The following is a 25,282-nucleotide window of genomic DNA, read 5'->3' as shown; positions in this document are numbered from 1 at the left end:
CCGCCTGCCGATGCAGGGGACAGGGGTTCGTGCCCCGGTCTGGGAAGATCCCACATGCCGCGGAGCGGCTGGGCCTGTGAGCCATGGCCGCTGGGCCTGTGCGTCCGGAGCCTGTGCTCCGCAACGGGAGAGGCCACAACAGTGAGAGGCCCACATAACGCAAAAAAAAAAAAAAAAAAAATGAAGGCAACATGCAGAATTTTTAGGTAAAAGAATGCTAAAACAATTCATCACCTGTAGATGTAGTGCAGACTACAAGAAATGTTAAAGGAAGTCCTTCAGGCAAAAGAAAATGGTACCAGGTGGAAATCTGAATCTATACAAAGGAATGAAGAGTATCAATAATGTTTTTTAAATAATCTACTTTAAAGAAAAAAAGCATTATAGTGTGGGGTTTATAGTAAAGGTAAAAATGTATAAAAACAATAGCCAAAAGACTGGAAATGGAAGTATTCTATTCAAGGTTCTTAAATGGTATATACTATTATATTACTTGAAGGTAGACTGTGCTGTTAGTGGCAGTCAAAGTATATTTCAGAGCAAAAAAGTTACCCGGGATAAAGAAGGTTATTTGAAAATTATAAAAGGATCAACCTATCAAGAACTGAAAAAAGAAACAGACAAATTCACAATTATATTCACAGATTTTAATACCCTCTCTTAAATATTGATAGAATGGGTAGATAAAAATTCAGCTGGGATATAGATGACTTTAATAGCACTGTCAACTAAATTGACAACCAAGCTGACAACCAACTAACAGACATTTATGCAAGAAGCCACCTATCAACAGAAAAATACACATTCTTTTCAAGTGTACCTGAAACATTTACCAAGATAGATCATAACACAAGCCTCAACAAACTTTAAAAAATTCAAGTAATGCAAAGTATATTACCTGGCCAAAATAGAATTAAATCAGAAATCAAGAATGAAAGTGGCCTGGGAAATCTTGAAATATTTGGAAGCTAAATAACTCACTTCTAAATAATATACGATCAAAGAAGATATCAAAAGAGAAATTCAAAAGTATTTTGAACTGAATGAAAATAAAAACCAAACATAATCAAAACATGTGGTATGGGGGCTTCCCTGGTGGCACAGTGGTTGAGAGTCCGCCTGCCGATGCAGGGGACACGGGTTTGTGCCCCGGTCCAGGAGGACCCCACATGCCGCGGAGCGGCTGGGCCCGTGAGCCATGGCCGCTGAGCCTGCGCGTCTGGAGCCTGTGCTCCACAATGGGAGAGGCCACAATAGTGAGAGGCCCCTGAACCGCAAAAAAAAAAACAAAAAACGAAAAAAAACATGTGGTATGAGGCTTAAAGTGGTACTGAGAAAGAAATTTATACTACTAAACACCTATATTATATTAAAAAGAAAGATCTCAAATGAATAAACTTCCCCTTTAAGAAAGTAGAAGGAAGAAAATAATTATAAAGAAGAAACATCAATGAAATCCAAAGCTGCTTCTTTGAGACATCAATAAACTGAAAAGCTCTGGACTGACTGAGCAAATGAAAAGAGAGAAGACACAAGTTACCAATATTAAGAATGAGAGTGGTGATATCACTACAGATTCTATAGCTATTAAAAGAATAATAAAATAATCTTATGGAAACTAATCCTACAACTCCAATGAAATGGACAAATTCTTTGAAGGACACAAACTACCAAAGCCTACTCAAGAATAAAATAATAGCTTGAATAATCTTATACCAATTAAAAAGAAATTGATTTTGAAGTTAAAACGTTTTTCATAAAGAAAACTGAAGGCCCAGGTGGCTTTATTTGTGAATTCTATGAAGTAGAAAATTGAAGAGGAAGAAGATCCCATTCTGAGCACAACATTACTCTGATATCAAAATTAGAGCTATTACAAGAAAAGAAAATTATAGACAAATATCCTTTATGAACACAGATGGAAAAATTGTTAACAAAATTTTAGCAAATCTAACCAACAATATATGAAAAGAATAATACATCATCACCAAGTAGGGTTTATCCAAGGAGTGCAAGTTTGGTTTAAAGTTCAGAAATTAATGTAATTTCCCTTACTAAAAAAATAAAAGAAAAAACTATCTAATCATCTCAATCAAAGCAAAAAGCTCATTTGGCAAAATGCACCATCCATTCCTGATAACTCTCAGGAAACTAGGAATTTAAAGAAATTCCCTCAACCTGATAGAGGGAATCAACCAAAACTCTACAGCTGACAATATACTAAATGGTGAAAGATCAGGAATGAGGCAAGTATGTACACTTTCACCACTTCTACTCAACTGAAAGTTCCAGCCTGTGCAATAGGGCCAGAAAATAAAAGGCATCCAGATAGAAAAGAAAGATATAAAACTGTCTTTATTCACAAACAACATAATTACAACATGATTATCATTCTATGGAATCCACAAGAAAAGGTGCTATGGTATCACACCAAAAAAGGTACTACAACTGACAACTAAGTTTGGCTGACAACTGATCAGAATATGTGATCAATATATAAAAATCAACTCTAATTCTATAATCTAAAAACAAAAAGTAGGAAAATGAAATTCAAAACAGTGTCATGTACAGTAGTATCAAAAATATTAAATACTTAGGGATAAATTTGATAAAGATTATAAGACCCCCACACTGAAATATATAAAATATTACTAAGAAAAATGGAAGCAGACCTAAATAAATTGAGAGAAATACCATGTGTGTGGATAAAAAGATTCAATGTTATTAAGATGTCAGTTCTCCCCAAATTGGTCTATAGGTTCAAAGCAATCCCAGTAAACATCTTAGCAGGCTTTTTTGTAGAATTTGACAAACTGATTCTAGATGGAAATTCAAAAAGATAAAATGTGTAAAACAACTTTTAAAAAGAACAAAGTTGTAGGATTTATAATTCCTAATTCCAATTTTTAATACAAAGCTATAGTTATCAAAATAATGTGCTATCGGAACAAAAATAGACAAATAGATCAATAGAGCAGAATAAAGTGTCAAGAAATAGACCCACGCACATATGGTCAACTGTTTAGACAAAAGTGGCAAAGGCAGTTCAATAGAGAATGTATAGTCTTTTTAAGAAATGATGCTGAAAGAATTACATATCTATTCAAAAGACTCATCCTCAATCCATACCTCAAAGCACAGATGAAAATTAACTATAAATGGAATACAGACCTTACTGAAAAACCTAAAGTTAGAAACTTTTCATAAGAAAATACAGTAGAAAATCTTTATTACTTTGAATTAAGTAAAGATTTCCTAGCTATAAACACCAAAAACACAATTCATAAAAGAAAAAAATTGATAAATTAGACTTCACCAAAATCCATAAAATTGCTATTTGTAAAACTTCCTTTTTTTGGCTGCACCACCTGGATCTTAGTTCCCTGACCAGGGATCGAACCTGGACTCCAGCTGTGAAAGCGCTGAGTCCTAACCACTGGACCACCAGGAAATTCCCTGTAAAACTTTTTAAGAAATGAAAACATAGGCCATAAACTGGAAGAAAATATTTGTAAGTCACATATGTGATAAAGGACTGTGTTCAGAATATACAAAGAACTCCCAAAGCACAGTAATAAAAATACCAATAACCCAACTGAAAAATGGGCAGAAGATGTTAATAGACATTTTGCCAAAGAAGATGTGCATATGGGAAATGAGCACACAAAAAGATGCCTAAAATCATTAGGCATTAGAGAAATGCAAATTAAATCATAACCGAGATGTCATGATACACCTGTTAGAATGGTTAAATCTAAGAAGACTGTACCAAGTATTGGTGATGATGTGGAGCATCTAGAACTCCACATTTTGTTGGTGGGAATAAAAAAATTAGTAATCCCACTTCAAAAAATCATTTAGCAGTTTCTTAAAAAGTTAAACATATACCTACTATGATCCAGCCACTCCTTTTCTATGTTTTTACCCAAGAGAAATGAAAGCATATGTCCACACAAAGTCTTATATGTGGGTATTTATAGTAGCTTTATTTGTAATAGCCCAAAACTTGGAATGAACCAAACTTATGTCAACAGATAAATTGTGGTATATCCATACAATGGAATACTACTCAGCAATGAAAATGAATGAAATATTAATTCATGCAACAGAATGAATAAATCGCAAAGTAATTATGTTGAGCAAAAGAATCCAGATGAAAAGAGCACATACTATGTGATTCCATTTATTAAAAGAAAACTCTAGAAATTGCAAAACAATCTATAGTGACAGAAAACACATTAGTAGTTTTAGTAGAAGAGCACTGGCAGCTGAGAGGTATGGAAGGAACAGAATACAAAAGCAGGAGAAAACTTACAGGGGTAATGGATATGTTCACTATGTTGACTGTGGTGAAGGTTTCACGGGTGTGTAGTTATGTCTAAACTTTTCAAATTGTACATTTTAAATATGTACAGCTTATTGCATGAAAATTATAATGCAATAAAGCTCTAAAATATATCAGATTAAATTTTTAAATCTTTAAGAGATTTGTTTAGCTTTTTTAAACGTTTTCATATCTCTTTACAAAATGCCTCTAATTTCATATATTTTTATATCAAATTCCGTTAAAACATGCTATAACCTGTAACACAGTTAGGTAGCACAGAGTCCTTCATGATTTTACTAAAATTTTTCATTTTGTTTTGATCCTATTTCATTTTATTCTTTTCTATCTTATAACTTTAAGTAATACCCTTTTTTTCCATCTGTTTTATATTTTTAGAGGCAAAAGGGTAGATTATTCTGTAGGAGCAAGACAGCCCTCCTACATTTACTGGCTCTGTAATTTACTGGTGTTGTTCCTAGAACATGCTAAGCCTTAGTTTCCTTACAAAATGAGGTAATTTTATGAAGAATTTGACAAAAAAGAAAATCTGTATTTAGTGCTCCACAAAGAGTTGGAATGGAACTTTTAAAATTTCTGTATATTCTGTTGGACAGTGACCTAACTGAAAAGTAAGGCTCTTTATGAAGTTAATCTTCAGAAAACTTCAGAAAGAAAGATAATAGGTAATCAAATTATTAAGTAATCCCAGGTTTAGCCATCCTGAAACTAGACTTCAAAGGCTTTAGAATTTTAAAAGTTCTTTTGTTCAAACAATGGAGTTTCTATTATAGTTGCCAGACTAAAATTAAAGCAAGAATTATAAACTATTTTATAGTCTTTCCTGACGTCTTTCTCTGGTTAATTAGGTTCATAAACGCCATTACTTCAAGAGTGAATGCCGTGAGGAAGTTTTAACATATGAAATGCCTAGTAGTTCGCTGTCTACTTTCCTATTCAAAATAATTACTCACTACAAAATTATTCATAAGATTTTTTAAGTTTCTGAAATAAATCCCCTACATATTCCAGACAAAAATAAGGGGAATTCACCATTGTGTTATTTATCATCTGATTATTGTGATCACTACCTCCCCATAGCACCCTCCATGGATCCCAGGAAAGACTAGCAGATACCAGAGCTACTTGCAGTGTTCTTTCTCTGTATAAGATCTCAGATTTTGCATAATATTATCCTTCCTTTCATAATAACATGAGCAACAGCTAACATTTATTGGGTACTTACTGTTTGCAAATACTGAGTTAAGCTTAATTCTAAAAACATTTCTCAGGCTTCCCTGGTGGCTCAGTGGTTAAGAATCCACCTGCCAATGCAGGGGACACGGGTTCAAACCCTGGTCCAGGAAGATCCCACATGCTGTGGAGCAACTAAGCCCATGCACCACAACTACTGAGCCTGTGCCCTAGAGCCCACGAGCCACAATCAGTGAAGCCCACGCACCTAGAGCCGTTGCTCTGCAATGAGAGAAGCCACAGCAATGAGAAGCCCGCGCACCGCAATGAAGAGTAGCCCCCACTCACCACAACTAGAGAAAGCCCACACACAGCAACGAAGACCCAATGCAGCCAAAAATAAATAAATAAATTTAATAAAATAAAATTAAAAAATAAAAACAATCCTCTACTCAGCCATAAAAAGGAATGAAATAATGCCATTTGCAGCAACATGGATGGACCTAGAGATTATTTTACTAAGTGAAGTAAATCAGACAGAGAAAGACAAATATCATATGATATCACTTATATGTGGAATCTAAAAGAATGCTACAAATGAACTTATTTACAAAATAGAAACAGACTTACAAACTTAGAAAACAAACTTACAGTTACCAAAGGGGAAAGGTGGGCGGTGAGGGATAAATTAGGAGTTTGGGATCATATACTCATATACTCACTGCTATACATAAAATAAATAGATAATCAACAAGGACCTACTGTATAGCACAGGGAACTCTACTCAATATTCCGTAATAACCTATATGGGAAAAGAATCTGAAAAAGAATGGGTATATGCATAACTGAATCACTTTGCTGTACACCTGAAACTAACACAACATTGTAAATCAACTATCCTCCAATATAAAATAAATTTTTTTTAAAATCCTGTAAGATAGGAACTGATACCTTCCTCAAAAAGATAAGGAAACGGAGGCTTGGTGACTATAAATAATATGTTCAGATATTGCAGCACTTAACTTATAAATGGGAACCCCAAAACAAGTTTTAACCAAGATATTAGAAAAATGTTTCCATCAATGTCACAAAACTAGAAAATCTTCAAGCTTAAAATGCTAGAAAAACTTTTATCTTTTGTCTCTGCTTAGTTCCTATCTAGATTTTGTCCTATGCTAGAGCATGATATTCAATTCAGTTTAACAGGTGTAAAGGAAAATATGCCTGTCATTTCTTTTGTGAGTCTTAGCTCTCAGAACATGTGGGTTACTTTGTACTTTTTTAATGATAGTGACTGAGTGAAATGCCAAAAGGTGATAAGTTGCACAAATAGTCACTTTTGTGTAAAATTTATTTTATGTTTTGAGATCTTTATCAGTAATATGGGCAGTAAAATTTTTCTAAGAAAAATTCTACTTTCTACTCTGTTACCTATTATATTTGACATTTTACATTATAGATTTATTCAAGATTGGCTAACTTCTCTAGGTTCCATTATGCTCTCAAACTGGGGTTATAACCAAGGTATTTTATTTATAGACAAGTCTTCCTGAAGTTTCTCTATTAAAAATTTTTAAATTAAACAAGTCTGAATGGCCTTCTGTGGTTCTGGGGACATTGGCTTCTGTTCTAAATGGAACTGTTCATCCAGTATTTTCCATCATCTTTGCAAAAATTGTAACTGTAAGTAAAATTTATTTGCTAGTATTTTTAACAATTTTAAGCAAAGTGTAACCTGAGAGAACAGACCTGGTATACTTTGACCCAGCAAGGGGAAAATTGGGACGTGTAGTAGGTCACCCCTAGTGTGGGATCCATGATAGAAAGGTTAACTAATGTTCTCAGGGGATAAGCCAGCCTCTATTGTGAAGTGTTTGGCTGGACCTTGTTGACTGGGCAATCAGTAAAGAAATTGCTTTGTTTTCTAATTCTGACTCCAGTGCTGTATCAGCATTCCAAAGCACTGAAGTAATAAAAGAGACAAATACGACCACTCTTTCTTTCAACTGGTCTGAACAATGGCCATTTTTTATTACCAGCCAGCTCAGAGAAAGGAAATAATGAGAGTTTGGGATTGTGCTGGGGAACCCAGGAGAGCTGATGAATTCATGGATCTTATTAGAGCCACCTTAAGTCTTCAGTCTCTTGGACTGTTGCTACACTGTGTCAACATAGATGCCAGTATATGTATAACTACTAATTTTAGGAACTAGAGAAATTTATAAAGGTCTCATATTGCAGGTAGTACTCTGAGTAGAGGAATATTAAGAAACCTGAGTTATGAGAAGTTATTAGAAGTAATAACTCAATCAGAAAACTAATTTCAATAGTTTCTTTGAAAATATGTGGTGATATTAATAGCAGATAGAGGACTTATTTGTCTGATCCTATATTTACATTGCTTAAGTGAGAGAATTAAGAGTGAAGTTTTTTTTATTGAAGTAGTGAATTTTTTTTTTATGTAATGAATGTAAAGGATAGAATAATGGTGCATTTTTTTCCCCAGAAATGTGTGGAAATTACTATGTTGAAATTCATTTTTTAAATCCTGATGAATAGACATTTTAGTTTTTTCTCCTTCTTTTATAATATATTCTCCTTCAATCACCTGATTAAAAAAATCTATTCCTTTTCAGATGTTTGAAAATGATGATAAAACCACATTAAAGCATGATGCAGAAATTTATTCTATGATATTTGTAATTTTGGGTATTATTTGCTTTGTCAGTTATTTCATTCAGATAAACTTTTAATGAATTAAACAAATATGTACATGATTACTGTTTTATGTCATCCTATTTGAGTTAAAAATAGTAACTAAATATAATAGCTAAATAAAATACAAATAAGTAAATATAGTAACTAAATGTTCCAAAGAAATAGATAAGACAGTTAAGAATAAATGTTGATTTTTGTTTGTTTGTTTCTTTTCCAGGGATTATTTTATGGCAGAGCAGGGGAAATTTTAACCATGAGATTAAGACACTTGGCATTTAAAGCCATGTTATATCAGGTCAGTGTTTAGTTGGGCTTTTTTCTTATTTTATTTTAAATGTGTTTTAAAATATTCTAGCTTTTAGTTTTTCTTCACATCAATTTCTTGACATAACCTTTCCTTTGATCATTTTAAAGCATCCTTTTTTGTGTACCAAGCAGCAACTGTATTAGAATTATTGTATTGTATTTTCTAACAGAAGCAAGTCCAAAATTGTTATGTTCAAAAATGCAGTTTATAGAAAACAAGATTTAGAGTCCACTCCCTGTTCCTTGCATTTATCTTGACAAATCTCTTTTAATGTATAATGTAGTTGTTCTAGAATCAGAATGGAGGCTAAATTAAAACTGAAAAGGAGTGTTAAGAACTACAATATCCTGGGGAACATGTTTAAAAAGGAGTTAATTGCCATACTTCTCATCCATATGCACAGTTTAAGTTTTTTCATTGCTGACTTCTTAAGGCAGCCATTCTCTGAATTCAGATAACATCAGTCTAGCTGGCAGGTTGGCTTGCCACAGATGATCATTCACACCTGTGAAATAACTAAAACTAGGTGTATCAAATAGTAATCTTGAAAAGTGAGTCTTGGGGGCAAATGGCAGAAATGTCTCAGACTGGCACCTCTAAAATTCTTTCAGAAGGCCAAGGTATATTGGGTTACCCTGAAAGCCAGTAATCATTTGAAGCCCTTTGCCACACTTTCTGTCACCAGAGCTCACCGTGTAGGGGCAAATAGCTTCCTGCCAGGGTCATTTCTTTTCAAAAGTAGAGTTACTGTCACTCCAGCAGAGTCGTCAAAACCAGTTTTTACATCTTGTGACTTTTAGCAGTAGTGCTCAAAGGACTGCTGAGTAACAAAACTCCTCTGCCTTTGTGCGCTCTTAGAGGACAGCAAGATATAAAATGAAGCGAGTGGGAGGTTTCCCATAGCAACTTAATGCTCTGAAGCAATTGGTGCCTAACTTCTTCTCTCAAAAATGTCCTGTCAGAGACAACTGCAGACACTCCTTAATCCAGAAAAACAAAAATCTACATGAAGGGTCATAAAATGATTTAATGACTGCACATCTTCTCTCGCTCACATTAAGCTTGTACTTTTGGGGTTTTTTTTATGAACAATTTATGTCTTTACCTCAAATCTTTGATGAAATTAGGCAGGATTTTAATTAACTAATACTATGTTTCACACTTGACAATTTTTGCTCATTTTTGTTTTTCTTTGTGTATTTATGTTTTTACACATTCAAAGACATTTATTTTCAATTTTCAGGAACTTTTGAAAATGTTTCCTGAATGTCTGAATGTCTTAAATAAAAGAGTATAAACTTTAACTTTTCCAATCATTACTTTGAACTTTCTAGAGGATTACAGGATGCTTTTGGTGGAGGAGTCCCAAGGCCACAAGCCAGTTAAACCAGTGGATATTGTTAATCCAATATCCTGATGGCTGATACTGGACCTTACTCTTTTGCCCTAGCATTAGCCATGTGAGCAGGAGGACAGTAACATTCTTGGATTAAGTAGTTTCTGCCCATAAGTATACAGCAATCTGTAAGCCATAAACTCTTCTTCCTCAAAACACATAAAAAGCCAAACAGACAGAAACTCTGTGTTATTCAGCAGATGTTATTAAATTCTCCCATAAATTCACCTGAGCCCCTTTCAGCTTACCATTTGTTTTCCCTCTTCATTCTTTCGGGCTTTTTTTTTTTTTTTTTTTTTTTGCGGTACGCGGGCCTCTCACTGCTGTGGCCTCTCCCGTTGCGGAGCACAGGCTCCAGACGCGCAGGCTCAGCGGCCATGGCTCACGGGCCCAGCCGCTCCGCGGCATGTGGGATCTTCCCAGACCGGGGCACGAACCCGTGTCCCCTGCAGCGGCAGGCGGACTCTCAACCAGTGCGCCACCAAGGAAGCCCCCTCTTCATTCTTTAGCACTCTTTTTGCTTATGTGCTTTCTTAAATTGAAAGAAAAGAGTAATGTGTTTGGGCTTTTCTCAATAAATGTCTTAACGAATTTCACTTTTGTTTGTAGTAAGGGAAGTTCCTAATGTACAGTTTTGCCCTAACTCCTATTACCTGGTTGTTGTTTTTTTTCCCTAAGATAAGATATTTTAAGTCTTAGAAATCATGCTGAGACTTGCAGTGCTTTTTATAACCATTTTGAAACCTCAGTTGAAATAGAGGTATTTATGGAATCAGGTGTGGTCTTTTTGTAGGTATAAAATCTCTATTTTATTTGATGACTTGAGATCCCTCCAGTTGAAAAGAATGTTCTAATTGTTGCTGACTTCAGTGGTTATAAATAATCCATTGCTTATTGTGGTTAAAGCTAAATTTATATTTCTTAATAATAAATATTGACCTATAGATCTATTAGGTTTTTTAAAAGATATGAAGGGTTTTTTTGCCTATTTCTCTCTAAATTGGATTGGCTAGGGCTTCTGTGGAGGGTCACTAAATCATAAGATGATGGCATTAGTGGAGATCACTAAGGAATCTCAAAAAGCTACTTCCAAAAGGATTTGAAGTAACAATTACTCAAGCAGGAAAACATGTCAGGAAACTCAGCTGTAACGTTTCAGTTAGATGAAGGGCAGAACAGGATAGTTGATTAAAAACTCTGGCATCTGGTTGCCTAGGTTTCAATCCTGGCCTCAGTTCTTTCCAGCTATGTGGCCTTGGGCAAGCTGCTTAATCTCTCAGTACCTCTGTTTCCTCATATATAAAATATGGATAGTCATAGTATCTATCTCATAGAGTTGTGATGATTAAATGAGAAAAGACATACCACACACTTATGATAGTGCTACTGTAATTTTTTATTTCTAATAGAATTATTGGCAGGAAAAAAATGGATTTACTAGTATCAGAAAACCTGCTAGCCTAGCTTATAATCATTTTACCATCAGGAAGAGAAGAAGCAAGCTAATTTTTACTCAATACCAGCTGTGTTCCAGAAACTCTGCTAAGTGTTTTACCATATAATGCCTATGCTGGAAAACAATCCCTAGAGTGCATAATTGCTGACTTGTTGAAAAGCAGTTTTGGATATCTTGCTGATTGAACATCAGAGAAAGACGAAGACTAGTCATATATGTATCCTTTGCCTTGCGTATTATAGCAATTACTATACTATAGAATCAGGAATGTAATAGTAAATGATAAATTCTTTTTCTTTTTCTATATTTTTACTTTATATTGTATCTAGAAATTCTTTGTGTATTCCATGTTATGTTGAAATATAGAAAGAATTAGTATACAATAAAAAACAGGTAATGTCTTCTAGATCAAGAGTGCTATAGTTACTATCATTGCTGATGTGTGTTCATGGTTATATGTTAGGCTCTTGACTCGGGTTGTATTCTCAAAGTGGCTACTGTGTAGTGAATATCATGATCTCTATAAGATGCCCTTTGGGTGTCTAGGACCCCAAACTCTTTGGGACACCTTCCCAATCCAGGGGTTTAAAGAGTAGTGATGTCATGCCAGGGTTGTAATCCCCCTGGCTGCTGCCATATTCCTCCACGGGGGCTTTCTTCTCACACAACAGCATGATTAATGCACAGCCTTCTATCTCTCTTGCTTTTGTTTCCTTAGTTGGCAAAAATGTGTAACCTGGGCATCAGGGCCCTGGCTGGGTCTTTTGCTCTTCACTCACTAAAAATCAGTCAATTTTTAGAGACAGTCTGCATGTAGTTTAATCCACAAGAGATATAACTGGTTTGAGTGCATGGGAGGAAACAGTCAATAACTAATAAAAGGAAATCAGCATTCCTCAAGTTGAGAGGTGCTAAGAAGTGCTATCTCTATTTGCTGTTGAAAATGAAATTGGTTATAACATTAGGCTTTTATTGCTTGTATTTTTGACCTGTCTCCTTCAAATTGCATGCTTTTTGGCTGCAGGGTTTTTACAGCAGCCTTTCTGCCTCTTTAGCTTCCCACAAGGCCCAGTACTTATAAGATCTAAGGGGGAATACGAAGTGTCAGGGAAAATCTCACCTATCTGGGTCCTGAAGAGAAGGAGACAGACTTTTCTTTTATTTTTTATCATTTATATGTTTAGACAGAAAGGTTTGGAAATATTTCTAAATTGTGTTGTGCATTACTTTACTTTTTAAGTAAAATCTGCTCTCCACAAATTACTTGTGGAGTAAAATTACAAATTATTTTGTGGTTCGAAATGACCATTTTAAACATTGATTATTATACAATATTGCAGCATGGTAATGAGTCCAAGCTGTTGGGCTTAAGTTCTTCAGTTTGTATCTAAATATAGATCTTTGTGAAGTAAGAAACAAAAGTTATTTGATCCATAGTTTTTACAAGAATTAAGCGCCTGTGAGTAAGGAGGCAGGCAAATGGCTTCTAAGTTAATGTAGCAAAATTGCAACTCAGAAAAGGATCTTTTTGATGACCATATGTTAATTCCCTTTTTTCTCTAGGATATATCCTGGTTTGATGATAAGGAAAACAGCACGGGAGCCTTGACAACAATATTAGCCATAGATACAGCACAAATTCAAGGAGTATGTATATTGCTTTTATTTTTTATTTATTTATTTATTTTTGGCTGCGTTGGGTCTTCGTTGCTGTGCGCGGGCTTTCTCTAGTTGTGGCGAGTGGGTGCTACTCTTCACTGGGGTCCGTGGGCTTCTAATTTCGGTGCTTTCTCTTATTGCGGAGCATGGGCTTTAGGCTCGCGGGCTTTAGTAGCCGTGGGGCGCGGACTCCAGAGCTCAGGCTCAGTAGTCGTGGCTCAGGGGCTTAGTTGCTCCACAGCATGTGGGATCTTCCCGGATCAGGGTTCAAACCCATGTCCCCTGAATTGGCCAGCAGATTCTTAACCACTGTGCCACCAGGGAAGTCCTTGCTTTTATTTTTAAATGGTGTATGTATATGGTATGCATGCATGCGTGTACACACATGTGTTTGTGCATATATGTGAGCTATGCTGAGATGACCCACATCATTAAGGAGACCAGGTAAGTCTCAGGGCTAACAGGGAGCTCTCAGTGAAAGATATAAAGAAGCCTTTCAGTTCTGGACATTTTTAACCAAAAATAAAGGAGATTTAGGACATGTAATAGGATAACCAGAGGACTAAAGAAGATACCAAGAATGAGTTAGAGAAAAGAGCTCAGAATTAAATAGTAAGATAAGAAAAAGTGACAAAATGAAAATACATACACGTAACTTAGAAGTTTTAATAAAAGAATGAAGTTTAGTTTTTCCTTCCCCCCAGAAAATAAAATCTTATTTAGCATAATATGTAACATGTTAAATTCATATGCATCTGGAAATGGTTCTGTGCTAGTTGTTATACAGATCAAGTTAAAGAGATATGTGTGATCATGACTGGTCACAATATGTATAAATAAAATTCATGTTTATGAACCATATTCAAAATCAATGACAGAATGACCAGCATAGTGTACATCAAAGTGACACTTAAATATTTATGGGGAGTAGAGTAGTGTGGAAGAGATGAAGAGTAATTTATTAGTTTTCTTCCAATTATTTTAATAAAATTAACCTTTATATTACAAGCAGGATTTCAACTATAATTGAGAAAAGGAATGCAAAACAAGATTTCCCATTTTTAATTTAAGTGAGGTAAAGTTTTTGATCTCTGTTAAAATAAGAACTCTAGCAGAATTATAGACTTTCCTTTTTCCTTATCATTCATGTGGGAGAAAAGGAAAGTCAAAGATGCACCTCCGAATGACAGAAAAATCTTAAAAGTATTTTTTTGTTGTTGTTTAGAAATACTGAAATGTTGATTACAGCATTGCTACCATAGCAACAAATTGTCAACTAAAACAGCTCTTCAAAATTGTATTTTCTTTTGGAAGCTATTTCCACAGGACGTGGCCACTATTCTAATTTTTGTAACTTTTGCAAGACTTCTTTGTTCAATATGTACATACAAGGATAGATTTATATTACTAGAGAATAAAACAAGTTGGTTACAATTATGAATATTCACATGCTTCTGTATTGGTTTGGAAAACTAATTTTATGATGTAGAAAGAGCTCAAGAGGAAAGGGGACATCATCTTCATCTCTTCCTGAAACTTTTTTTGATAATTTTGAAAACAAGACTCTAAATTTCACTAGATAGTATTTAAATTTTAAAGTAAGGCTGAGGAGCTGGATTTTACTTGTATAAGTGGTAAGAAAATGATGGATAAAATTTCACTTAATAGTTAACTAATGAGCATAGCATTAATCTTCCATAGCACAATAGAATCAGATAAATGACAACATCTGTGTTTAGAAATTCAATGGTTCACTACTTTTGGCAGAAGTATCAATCCCTATAATTCCCTTTGAATCCCCATTCTACAAAACTTGGGTTTTTTTCCTTTGCTGTGTGCATGTTTTTCTCTTACTACCTATCATCATTCAGATCTTTTAAGAATCCAGTGAAATAGGTATTCTTACTATAAGCTATACTTGATACGTGAGACATCTCTTTTAGTATTTACTTCAATGAAAAGAACAAATTAGTACTAAAGACCAACATTACTCTCTGAATACCCATTAGTTGTTTCTAATACATAATGTTGTCTCTCATCAAGAAAAATTAATGAGAATATTTGTCAGTGTGATTCCTTATAAACCTTTGACTAATACTATTTGAATCATTTGAAAATTTCCTGTTTCAGTTAGTAAATGTTGGTCTCATGATAACTTCTGGGCAAGTCAAATCATTTTCATTAAGTAAGAAGTAGCAGCTAAACACTAGATGGCTGGAATACTGATGGCACATTTAAAGTTGCAGAATTTGTAAAGCATAGCAACCAAAGAAGGATTCCAAGAATAAGACTGTGTCTACTGGCATACAATTCACATAAACCCTTGCTTTGCCATATATAGGTAGATTCATATCTAACTTGAATAGATTCTCTTTCTACTGAAGGAAGATTATTTACTAATCCTATTTGTCCACTATTTCTTTTATCACAAAGACACACCACACTAGAGATGAATCAGGAAACAATAATTTGGGGTCATATATCCTATCATATCAACTTAAGATATTTCCATCTCAGTTTCTTCATCATGTAATTTCGGTTACATGTTACTTTAGCAAATGTATTAGGGTGAATGTTTATCAACTAACCCTTTAATAACAGTAAATTTTATTCTGAAACCCTTACTAGTCACCAAAAATATAAACTCCTGGCTATTTTTAGATGTTCTGATACTTTGAGAGTCATGAGAAAAACATGTTAGTGAAATAAGGTTATAGGACAAAATGATTCCTGAAATAGTTGATTGAATACAACCAATTTAACTGGTATTATTTCAGCCCAAGGTAATGGCTTACTGCCAGTACATCTGTCAACAGACTATTTTCTGTGTAGTATGTAGTTTTATTAAAGGTATAAAGCCATTTTAAATTCTTCGGGAGACTGAATTTCACAAAATTACAAAGTATTATTTCTGTATATTTTAGCAACCCCTTTTCATCAACCAGAAGTCTTACCTCACTTTTGTCCACATGAAAGTGTGTAATTGATGCCACAGTGTACACTTGATATACCGACAGACACAATGTTAGTTCCAAGAATTCTCATCAGAACTACAGTTACATTGCCCCAAGAAACAAAAATTTCCTTTATTAATTCCTAGAGCCCAGTGAATTGATTAGGTAGAGCTAGGGTATCATTACGTGGACAATGGTGACCTCACTTTTTGGTTTAACTTTTTGACATGGAAAGTGCATAAAACAGCTTAACATTACTTATAATTCAAATGATGTGAGTAGTCATTGAAATCACTTTACCACAGTATAAGGTTGGCATATAATTGCTGTTTTGCATTACCATTTTAGGTTGAATTAATTGAGACATTATCAAGTCTACAGCAAAAGCTAATATCCAAAACCATAGTGGTTAAAGGTGGTCCTTCCTATAAAAAAAAAAAATTTCAATCTCAGCCCTGAACTCAAAACTTTCCAGTGAAACTTTACCAATGCTAAGCCCTCAAACTGTTGTCTGGGAAGACAAGTCAAGAAATTCGGCTTCCACTTTTGACAAAAAAAGAAATAAACATAGTAAGGTCTACAGGAGCAAATGAACTTCGCCACTGGTCTAATAATGTGTGATAAGTTCATTTATTTTCCACAAAATACTTGCTAATGAATAATACAACGAATAACAATAGGCCTTAAACACCTTACATTTTCACAAACTTTGTAAATTTGCCAACTAAACCTTTTTTGTTTTTTCTGCTCTACAAATATTTTTGCCACCATCAGTTGTAATACATCTTAGCAGATTACACTTCAGGTTATACTCATCTAGTTTATCTCTCAACTTCTTTGAAAATATTGTCACCTTCAGTTGTTCCACACAGACTATTCATAGCAGCTAATTTTAAAGTCACTTCAAACTCAGTATCGACTCCTCAAAAAAACCAACAGTTGAGCAGTATCAGTAACATATGTCGACCCATCAAGAGCCAGGGAAAACGACTCAAAATGACCTACCTTGGTTTTCAGTTGACGATTGATATTGCTGTCGTTTTTCTCAACTTTTTGAGCAGTTGTTCTTATCAAAACACTAATCATCTGATATTAGTTTATGCTCTCTGAACACATTTCTTCCACTGTTGCAGTCAAACATGATTTAATTAACTCACTATCTGTGAGTGACTTTCTTTGCTTAGCTAATAAATGAGCCACTCAGAAACTTACTTTAGATTCAGCCTTGTTTTCACTTTTTTGTTTTATGAAGAAATTCTGCTAAGATGTGTTATTTCCATTCCATTTGTTTCCCATTTCTAATTTTTATAAATGTTACTTTCCTGTGAATTAGGAATTTTGTGATGTGTGCTTAGTCTGCTAATGTCGACCTGTTTTGTGTATTTTTAAGACTATATAGTCTCATGGCATAATAAACACAGCACTGTGACATCTAATTAGAACACAAAGTGATCCACAGTCCATTGTGCCTTCCTTAAAAGCAGGACATCCAAAGTCCACTTTTCTCTTCCTTTCTTGTCTTTAGATGATGGGCATACAATGGTAATTTTTAAAACTAGGATGAAACATCACAGTACAGCAACACACAGGGCACTCAACATGCTGCCAAATTATATACAATATCATCACACTGAGCAGCAGTGCAAAGCAAGGAGAGCAGCACATATGGTTTCTCTAGCAACCCCTCAACGCCATCGTTATAGTCCTAAGACAACCATAGACAATAGGTAAACAAAGAAGCATGGCTGTGTTACAATAAAACTTTTTTTATGGATACTGACATTTGAATTTGTAGAATTTTGATGTGGGTCGTTTTCATTTATTTTCATTACCTCAACTTTTTGAATGTATGTTATGCAATGATAATAACTTTTAATGTCATTGTCTGCTAAATCTAACATTTGTATCAGTTCTGGGCTAGTTTCAACTGATTGATTTTTATGCTCATTTTGGGTCCTTTTTTGCTGCTTTTTGTTATACGTGGTAATTTTTGAGTAGATGCCACACATTGTGAATTTAACATTTTGGGGTGCTGAATATTTTTGTATTTCTAGAAATATTCTTGTTTTGTTCTGGGATGCAGTTAAGTTACTTGGGAACAGTTTGATCTTGGGGGGTGTCTTGATTTTAAGATTTATTAAGCAGGACTAGAGCCAACTACTGAGGCAAGACCCTTCAATATACTCTACCCAATGACCAGTGAACCATGAGGTTATTCAGTCAGGCTGGTATGACCAAACATATGGTCTTGGTATGACTGGTATGACTAGCCCTCACACATGCATTGTTCAGTTGAATACTCAAGGAGGACCCTCTGCAGATATCCAGATTTCTCTTTTGGTATACCTCTCTCTTCTTCAGTGTTCTGTGCTGCAAACTCTAGCTTCCTTGGTTTCTCCAGACTCAGCTTTGTCTACTCCACTTACGGAGTCTGTTGGGCTCTATCTCAGTTTACCCTTCCTATTCTGAAGCCTGGAAGCTCTTTTAAGGGGTAAACTGTGGCAAACACAGGGCTCACCTCGTTTGTTTCCCATTTCTACCCTTGGTTGCCTTAGGTCTAGTATCTTGAAAACTATTGGTTCATATATTTTGTCTATTTTTTATTAGTTTCAGATGGGAGGACAAATCCATTCCCTCTCTTCATGTTAGCCAGAAGCAGAAATCCTGCTATATAGAATTTTATTTCTACAATTGCTTACTGAGTATCTTTCCATTTATTTTCTTATGGCAGCTATTCCTCTGGAACTTTCTTATCAAAGTTGTATTACCCACATTTAACATAGTATTTGGACATAGTAGATACTCCATAAATAATTGTTATCTGCAGAACTATTTAATTATGACTTTCTGCTCTTGATTTCCAAGGAAAAATTCTATCATCATGCACGTTGATAAATAATCTAAAGAAGTTTAATTAAATTTCCTCTGATTCCAGTTCTAAATTCTTTCCAGAGCTACACTATTCCTCTAGGTCTTTAAGGCAATTTTAAATTTTCTTTTAGTTCTTGTAGTATTTTTCAACGCCAGATGTCTGTTGTTTTCTGTTAATTCTTCCTGGAACAGGAAAGATATATTCAGATCCTTCTTATCCTACTACCATCACCAAAAGGCAGGGTTTGTGGCCTGTCCATGGCTGCGTTGACTGAATATTTCAGTAAGTTTCTGGTAGCTTAAACTAAAATGCCATTTAGAAAGGTATATGATCTTACTTTCAAGAAGCAGATTAGTACAAGAGTGGATAACTCAAGCTTATTGAATAAGCAAGGTTATGCAAGTGCAAGTCACTTTATAGAAAGTTCTTATGTCCCAAACAAAAAGCTCAAATACAAGACCATTCCATTAAAAATTTGGCAAGTTTACACTTGGATGTTTTTAGACATGAGGTTGGTGTGCATACTCCTTAGACTAATTTTAAGTGACTCTCAAATGTTTATCTGATGTGCCTCTGATAAGTACCTCTACCTCTTTTCCCAACACACCACATAATTTTATACTCAAAAACTACAATCCTCAGCATGATTTCTGTCTTTACTTTTCCTGTTTTTCACCTTTTTGCTTCATTTTCTTTTGATTTCCTGTAAAGAGCTGGAATCTTAAAGTAAATAGGATAAAAACAGAGGAAGGTGGTGAAAAAAGGAACTATATTATGGCCACCTAATAGGAAATACCCAAACAGAAAAGAATAATTGTTCACTGGATATGTTTTACACTTTTGTTAATATAGATATCATGCCAAAGACTGAGATCTGAAAAAGGAAAAGTCATTGATCTCAAAATAAGAAAGTACAAAGTGGAAATCAATGAATGTATAAAGGCCTAAAAACATAGCTATCAAGTAATTGATGGCAAGTAATTTCTTAGTAATATTTAGATAAATTTTACATTAAAAGAACAATGATTATCTTATTCTTAACAAAACTTGATTGTAATTTTTTTAAAAACTTCTAACTATTTTATAGCAAAAAATATATATGTTTATGTGGCTGTAGGAGCTTTCCATAGTTAATCTGATGTGGGGTGGGACCTTCAACAGTACAAGTACTTAAGTTCCACAGCCTCTTCATCCAGCTATCTGATCTATATAACTTTGAAACTCATGGTGAGGGTGGGAGGAGAGGAGCAAGTACAGTATATTGGTTTGCAAGGGCTGCCATAACGAAGTACCACAGACTGAGTGGCTTAAGCAACAGGAATTTATTTCCTCATGGTTCTAGAGCTTAGAAGTCCAAGATCAAGGTGTTGGCATGGTTGGTTTCATAATGAGTCCTCTCACCTTGACTTACAGTTTTCTTCGTGTTGTGTACTCACATGGTCTTTCTCTATGCAAGTACGTCTGCAACCAAATTTCCTTTTCTTATAAGGACACCAGTCATATTGGAGTAGGGCTCACCCTCAAAACCTCATTTTAATCTAATTACCTCTTTAAAGACCTTATCTCCAAATACAGTCACATTCTGAGGAACTGGGAGTCAGGACCTCAACATATGAATTTGGGTGGAGGGTGTAGGACCATTCAGTCCATAATATACAGCATCATTTATCTCTGCATCATCTTAAACTCTCAAGAGGCAGAGTGTAAGCAAGCATTAGTACCAAATGACATTTTTATTTCAGCCTCATAGCTTAGAGTTAGTGTATAACGCCCTAAAGCATGTAAAATGGGTTACCTGTCTGAGTTTTCAGTATTTAGTGGTTTGTTTGGTGTTTGCTATTGTTATTTGTTTTTACTTTTTTTGAGTTTTCTTTGATAGTTCAGTGAAAAAATGGGAACATAGTGGATCATTATCAGATGCAGTCTTGAAACTAAAACCACAAAAGTGTTTTAGGAACAAGTCAGAGCCCTGTGGAGAAAGAGGGCTTTTTTTTTTTTTTTTTTTTTTTTTTCCGGTACGCGGGCCCCTCACTGTTGTGGCCTCTCCCGTTGCGGAGCACAGGCTCCAGACGCGCAGGCTCAGCGGCCATGGCTCACGGGCCCAGCCGCTCCGCGGCATGTGGGATCTTCCCGAACCGGGGCACGAACCCGTGTCCCCAGCATCGGCAGGAGACTCTCAACCACTGCGCCACCAGGGAAGCCCAAAGAGGGCTTTTTATTGTTATTTTAATGATGATACTAATTTGGGGGATACTTCAGTGAATATTGATATCATCTTTTAGAGAAGGAATTTGACAATATCTATGAAGAATGTAAGAGTATATACCCTTTAACATATAACTCCAGGCTAAGAATTTAACATTAGGAAATAAAAGATGAGCACAAATATTTTGCACAAAGATGTTCATTACATCTTTGCTTTTAATAGTGAAAAATTGGAAGCAATCTACTAGATATTTTTTGCAGACTATTTAGTGACCCAGGAAAAAACTTGCTGTATAATGTAAAGGGATAAAAGCAGGATACAAAGCTGAATACACACAATAATCCTAATCTGAATGTGTGTATGTATTTATGTCTGGAAGGATGTAATTTTTAACATTATTTAGACCTTTTCCAATGGCCATGTTTTCATGATCAGAGCAAAACATATCTTTGAAAATGTGAATTGATATCTTGGTTGATTATAGCTGTGTTTCTATGTAAATAGGTGTTTCATTTTTTCATCACAGCATAAAGGAATTTAACATTTCTGTTTATTACTTAACATGTGTCCCACTGAAAGTTAATTCATAAGACATGCAGTTCTCGTAAAGCAGTTATGAAGATATTTCTACTTAATTTAAGATTTTTTTCCAAATTTCTTTTAAGTTACCTCACACCATGATGTTTCCAACTCCTTTTCTGTCTTGATATTGCCTCTTTAGACCTTTGCTGAGTGAAACCAAGTTATAAAGTGCAGAAAAGGGAATGCAAGATATCATATCCAAAGTATATACTTCAATGAATATCCTCAGTCATTCCATTCAGCACTACTACAGTGTAGTGGCTAAAAAGTACTGGCCCTTTTTCAGTGTAAGGGGAAGGGGCAGGGTTGGTTTTGGAGCCCACATATGGTAAGTTGGGCATCCATGTGAGGCAGCAGCCTCATGTGGGAAAGCCAAGCCAGCGAAGAGTGAGGAGGATATGCATGCAGGGGAGAGACAGGGGTAATGATAGCAGATTGGTCACGATCTGCATGATAGCAGAGAGATTGATCAAGGAACCCTGTTAAAGAAAATGGGAGCCAGGTTTCTCACTGTTGAAGAAGGGGATAACAAATATTAGAAGGGAGAAAGATGGAAATAACCTTGTGTTTTTGGATTGGAACTGGAGGTATTGGTATGAACTCATGGATTTCAAGAAATGTAAACAGAGAAATAAATATAGATTTCAATATGTGCATGCATCTACACGCACACACACACACACACACACACACACTCCCCAGTTCTATCTACTAACATTCCACTGATAATGAGCACAACTAGCATCATATATTGATTTTTTTAATTAAGAATTTTTTTTTCTTCATATAGTAAGTCCTAAATAACATTCTCCACTAACAGGAACTGGGACTCCTTGGAGAAATGACAGATTTCAGGTGTAGGGCCTGGAAAATCTTTTTGTGTCAGAAAGTAAGAACATATTCAGAAATAATAGGAACATGTCAAAGGACAATATCAGACATAATATAGACAAATAAAACATAACGACTCCTTAGTAGTGGACTTTTTTTTTTTTTTTTTTTTGCAGTATGTGGGCCTCATTGCTGTGGCCTCTCCCGTTGCGGAGCACAGGCTCCGGACGCTCAGGCTCAGCGGCCATGGCTCACGGGCCCAGCCGCTCCCGGCACGTGGGATCTTCCCGGACCGGGGCACGAACCCGTGTCCCCTGCATCGGCAGGCAGACTCTCAACCACTGCGCCACCAGGGAAGCCCAGTAGTGGACATTTTTAAACTATAACTATTATTTAATCTCTAAGTATAAATTCAAAATAAAAATCTATATATAAAGCCTAAAAAAGAAAGCTTATCTTATTTTGCAAGAAACTATAATAGCAATTCTTGTAAATTTCAAATTAACTGACTTCTTTCCAAAATATGTCTGATTATAGGCAACAGGTTCAAGGGTTGGTGTCTTAACACAAAATGCAACTAATATGGGACTTTCAGTTATCATTTCCTTCATATATGGATGGGAGATGACACTCTTGATTCTGAGTATTGCTCTGGTACTTGCTCTGACAGGAATGATTGAAATGGCAGCAATGACCGGATTTGCCAACAAGGATAAGCAAGAACTTAAGCATGCTGGAAAGGTAAAATAAAGACTGTTGTTCCCATCATAACATTTTAAAAGAAAATAAATAAGAGCTCCTATCCTTACAATACATAACTTCCTTTCTTAGGAATCTGTAAGGTGATGTATATGTATTGAAATTCATACAGATCAGTTTAAGATGGGGTGTAGATAATGTCATAGCAATAGGGTGCATAATTTAGAGCATAGGCTCTGGAGTCAAATTGGCTGAATTTGAATCCAGATTCTACCACTAACAAATGTGTGATCTGAGCAAGTTACATCAACCTTTCTGGACTTCAGTTTCTTCCTCTGTAAAGTGGAACTAAAATAGTACCTCTTACAGATCTTTATGACTATTACAGAAAACACTTAGTCTTATTAGTATATGCAATAGTATCTGGAAAACAGTAAGCACTCAGTAATGTCAGCCATTATTACTCTTACCAAATTGTGGGGGAATTTGTTAACGTTGTGATTCCACATTCTCTGATTATTGAATAATTGAATGTCTTGAACAATTCTGGGTATTTTATTTTTCAAAATAAAGAGGAAATATAATAGTTACTAAATTCAAGGCAAGGTACTGATATTGGTAGTGCCCAAAACAAAGCTTTAGAGACAAGGACCATTTTTAAAATGATCAAAATGAACAATGTATTTACTTGGAAAATTTTTTGACATATATAAGTTTCTCAGGATCAATCATATTCATAAAAATAATCATTGTAGTAGTGATTTAGAGAAACATAAGTAATGTAGTACCATAATATCTAAAAGTTGAAAGAGATGTCATTTGATCCAGCCACTCACCCAAAGTAGAAATCTCTTGTACAACATCCCTGTTGAGTGTCTATCCATCTTTTATCCACCCTTTTCTCCAGTGGCAGGCAGTGCATTACTTTCCCAGGCTGCTGCCTACCCCTTAGATGGTAGGGAGTTCTTTTTTTTTTTTTTTTTTTTGGTGGCCTTCTATCCTTCTCTTCTTGTCTTTCATCTTGATAGAGGTCCAAAACCTGCTTCTTGTGACGCTATGAAGCTGCATCATGTAAATGCCAAGTCTTCTCTTGGTCACCCAGCCCCAACTCCCCTCATGATACCGTTTCAAAGATCTATATCACATTGGTGAAAGGCCTGAATATAAAAATGATTTTAATATCATTATGGTCTGTATCACAGCGACTGTATCATATTATAAATAGCATGAATATTCATGAATAGGGATCCAACCAAGCACAAGACTCATAGAAATCTGGTTTTCATGACCCTTGGACCTTTCCACCTTTCCTGCACTAGAGAAGGACCCTTGGAATGTCTGCTTGAGCAGTACAGACTGAACTACATAGCATATATTTGCTTCAGAAACACAGAAAAGTTGTTCAGCCCTCTGTGTGAGCAAATTATCACAATTTCCAAGTTAATCTGGCCCTAATTAATTATATTTTATTCATCTTAATTTTTATGTCATGAGCTTTAGTTGTATATGTGCTGTTTGATTTTTTTCCTTTTTGTATTATTAAAGTAACCTCAGACTATACAATCAATAACTGCAATCAAAAAGGCAATGTGGTCTGTGCGTCCGGAGCCTGTGCTCCGCAACGGGAGAGGCCACAACAGTGAGAGGCCCACGTACAGCAAAAAAAAAAAAAAAAAAATAGGCAATGTGTCCTTTCCCACTAGCTTTTCAATCAGTCACTTTACCAATCACCAAAACTTAGAATATGGACCAATAAAACGTATTGGTCCTTCTTTGGTTGCATGTGTAGATTTGGAAAAATCATCAAATGTTTTATTTTTCAGATTTTAAATGACCATATTAGTAAAAAATAAATAAATAAAATGACAATATTAGTTTTTAAAAAAGGACTATTTTCTAAGGTTCTGTTTTCAGTCCTTTCTTTATTGTGAAAAATGATCACAAGACTTTTTTGTTCATTTCTTTTTGTTTTCCTCAAGATATCAGCATTCTCATCCATTTTCCTCATGCACTACAAAATGTTACAGATGGAGATTTCTTTGAGTTCATTTTGAAATTATGAGAATTTAGAGCAGAATCCTGGT

The 25,282-nt window shown here is 35.1% G+C and overlaps 1 protein-coding gene across 1 annotated transcript in view; it reads left to right on the top strand.

The window, feature by feature from the left end:
- The window catches only part of ABCB5 (ATP binding cassette subfamily B member 5), a gene marked incomplete at both ends in the record, with an annotated part of 99,041 nt that overhangs the window by 48,149 nt on the left and 25,610 nt on the right, over positions 1 to 25,282 (top strand). Inside the window, 5 exon segments of the mRNA XM_079711818.1 lie at positions 7,058 to 7,201; positions 8,155 to 8,259; positions 8,454 to 8,531; positions 12,959 to 13,042; positions 23,037 to 23,240. Of these exon segments, the coding sequence (XP_079567944.1) occupies positions 7,058 to 7,201; positions 8,155 to 8,259; positions 8,454 to 8,531; positions 12,959 to 13,042; positions 23,037 to 23,240 (615 nt within the window).

The sequence above is a fragment of the Hyperoodon ampullatus genome, assembly GCF_949752795.1.
Source record: "Hyperoodon ampullatus genome assembly, chromosome: 9".
Classification (NCBI taxonomy): domain Eukaryota; kingdom Metazoa; phylum Chordata; class Mammalia; order Artiodactyla; family Ziphiidae; genus Hyperoodon; species Hyperoodon ampullatus.
Note: the sequence above shows the minus strand (reverse complement) of the source record. Positions and strands in the feature narration are given on the sequence as shown.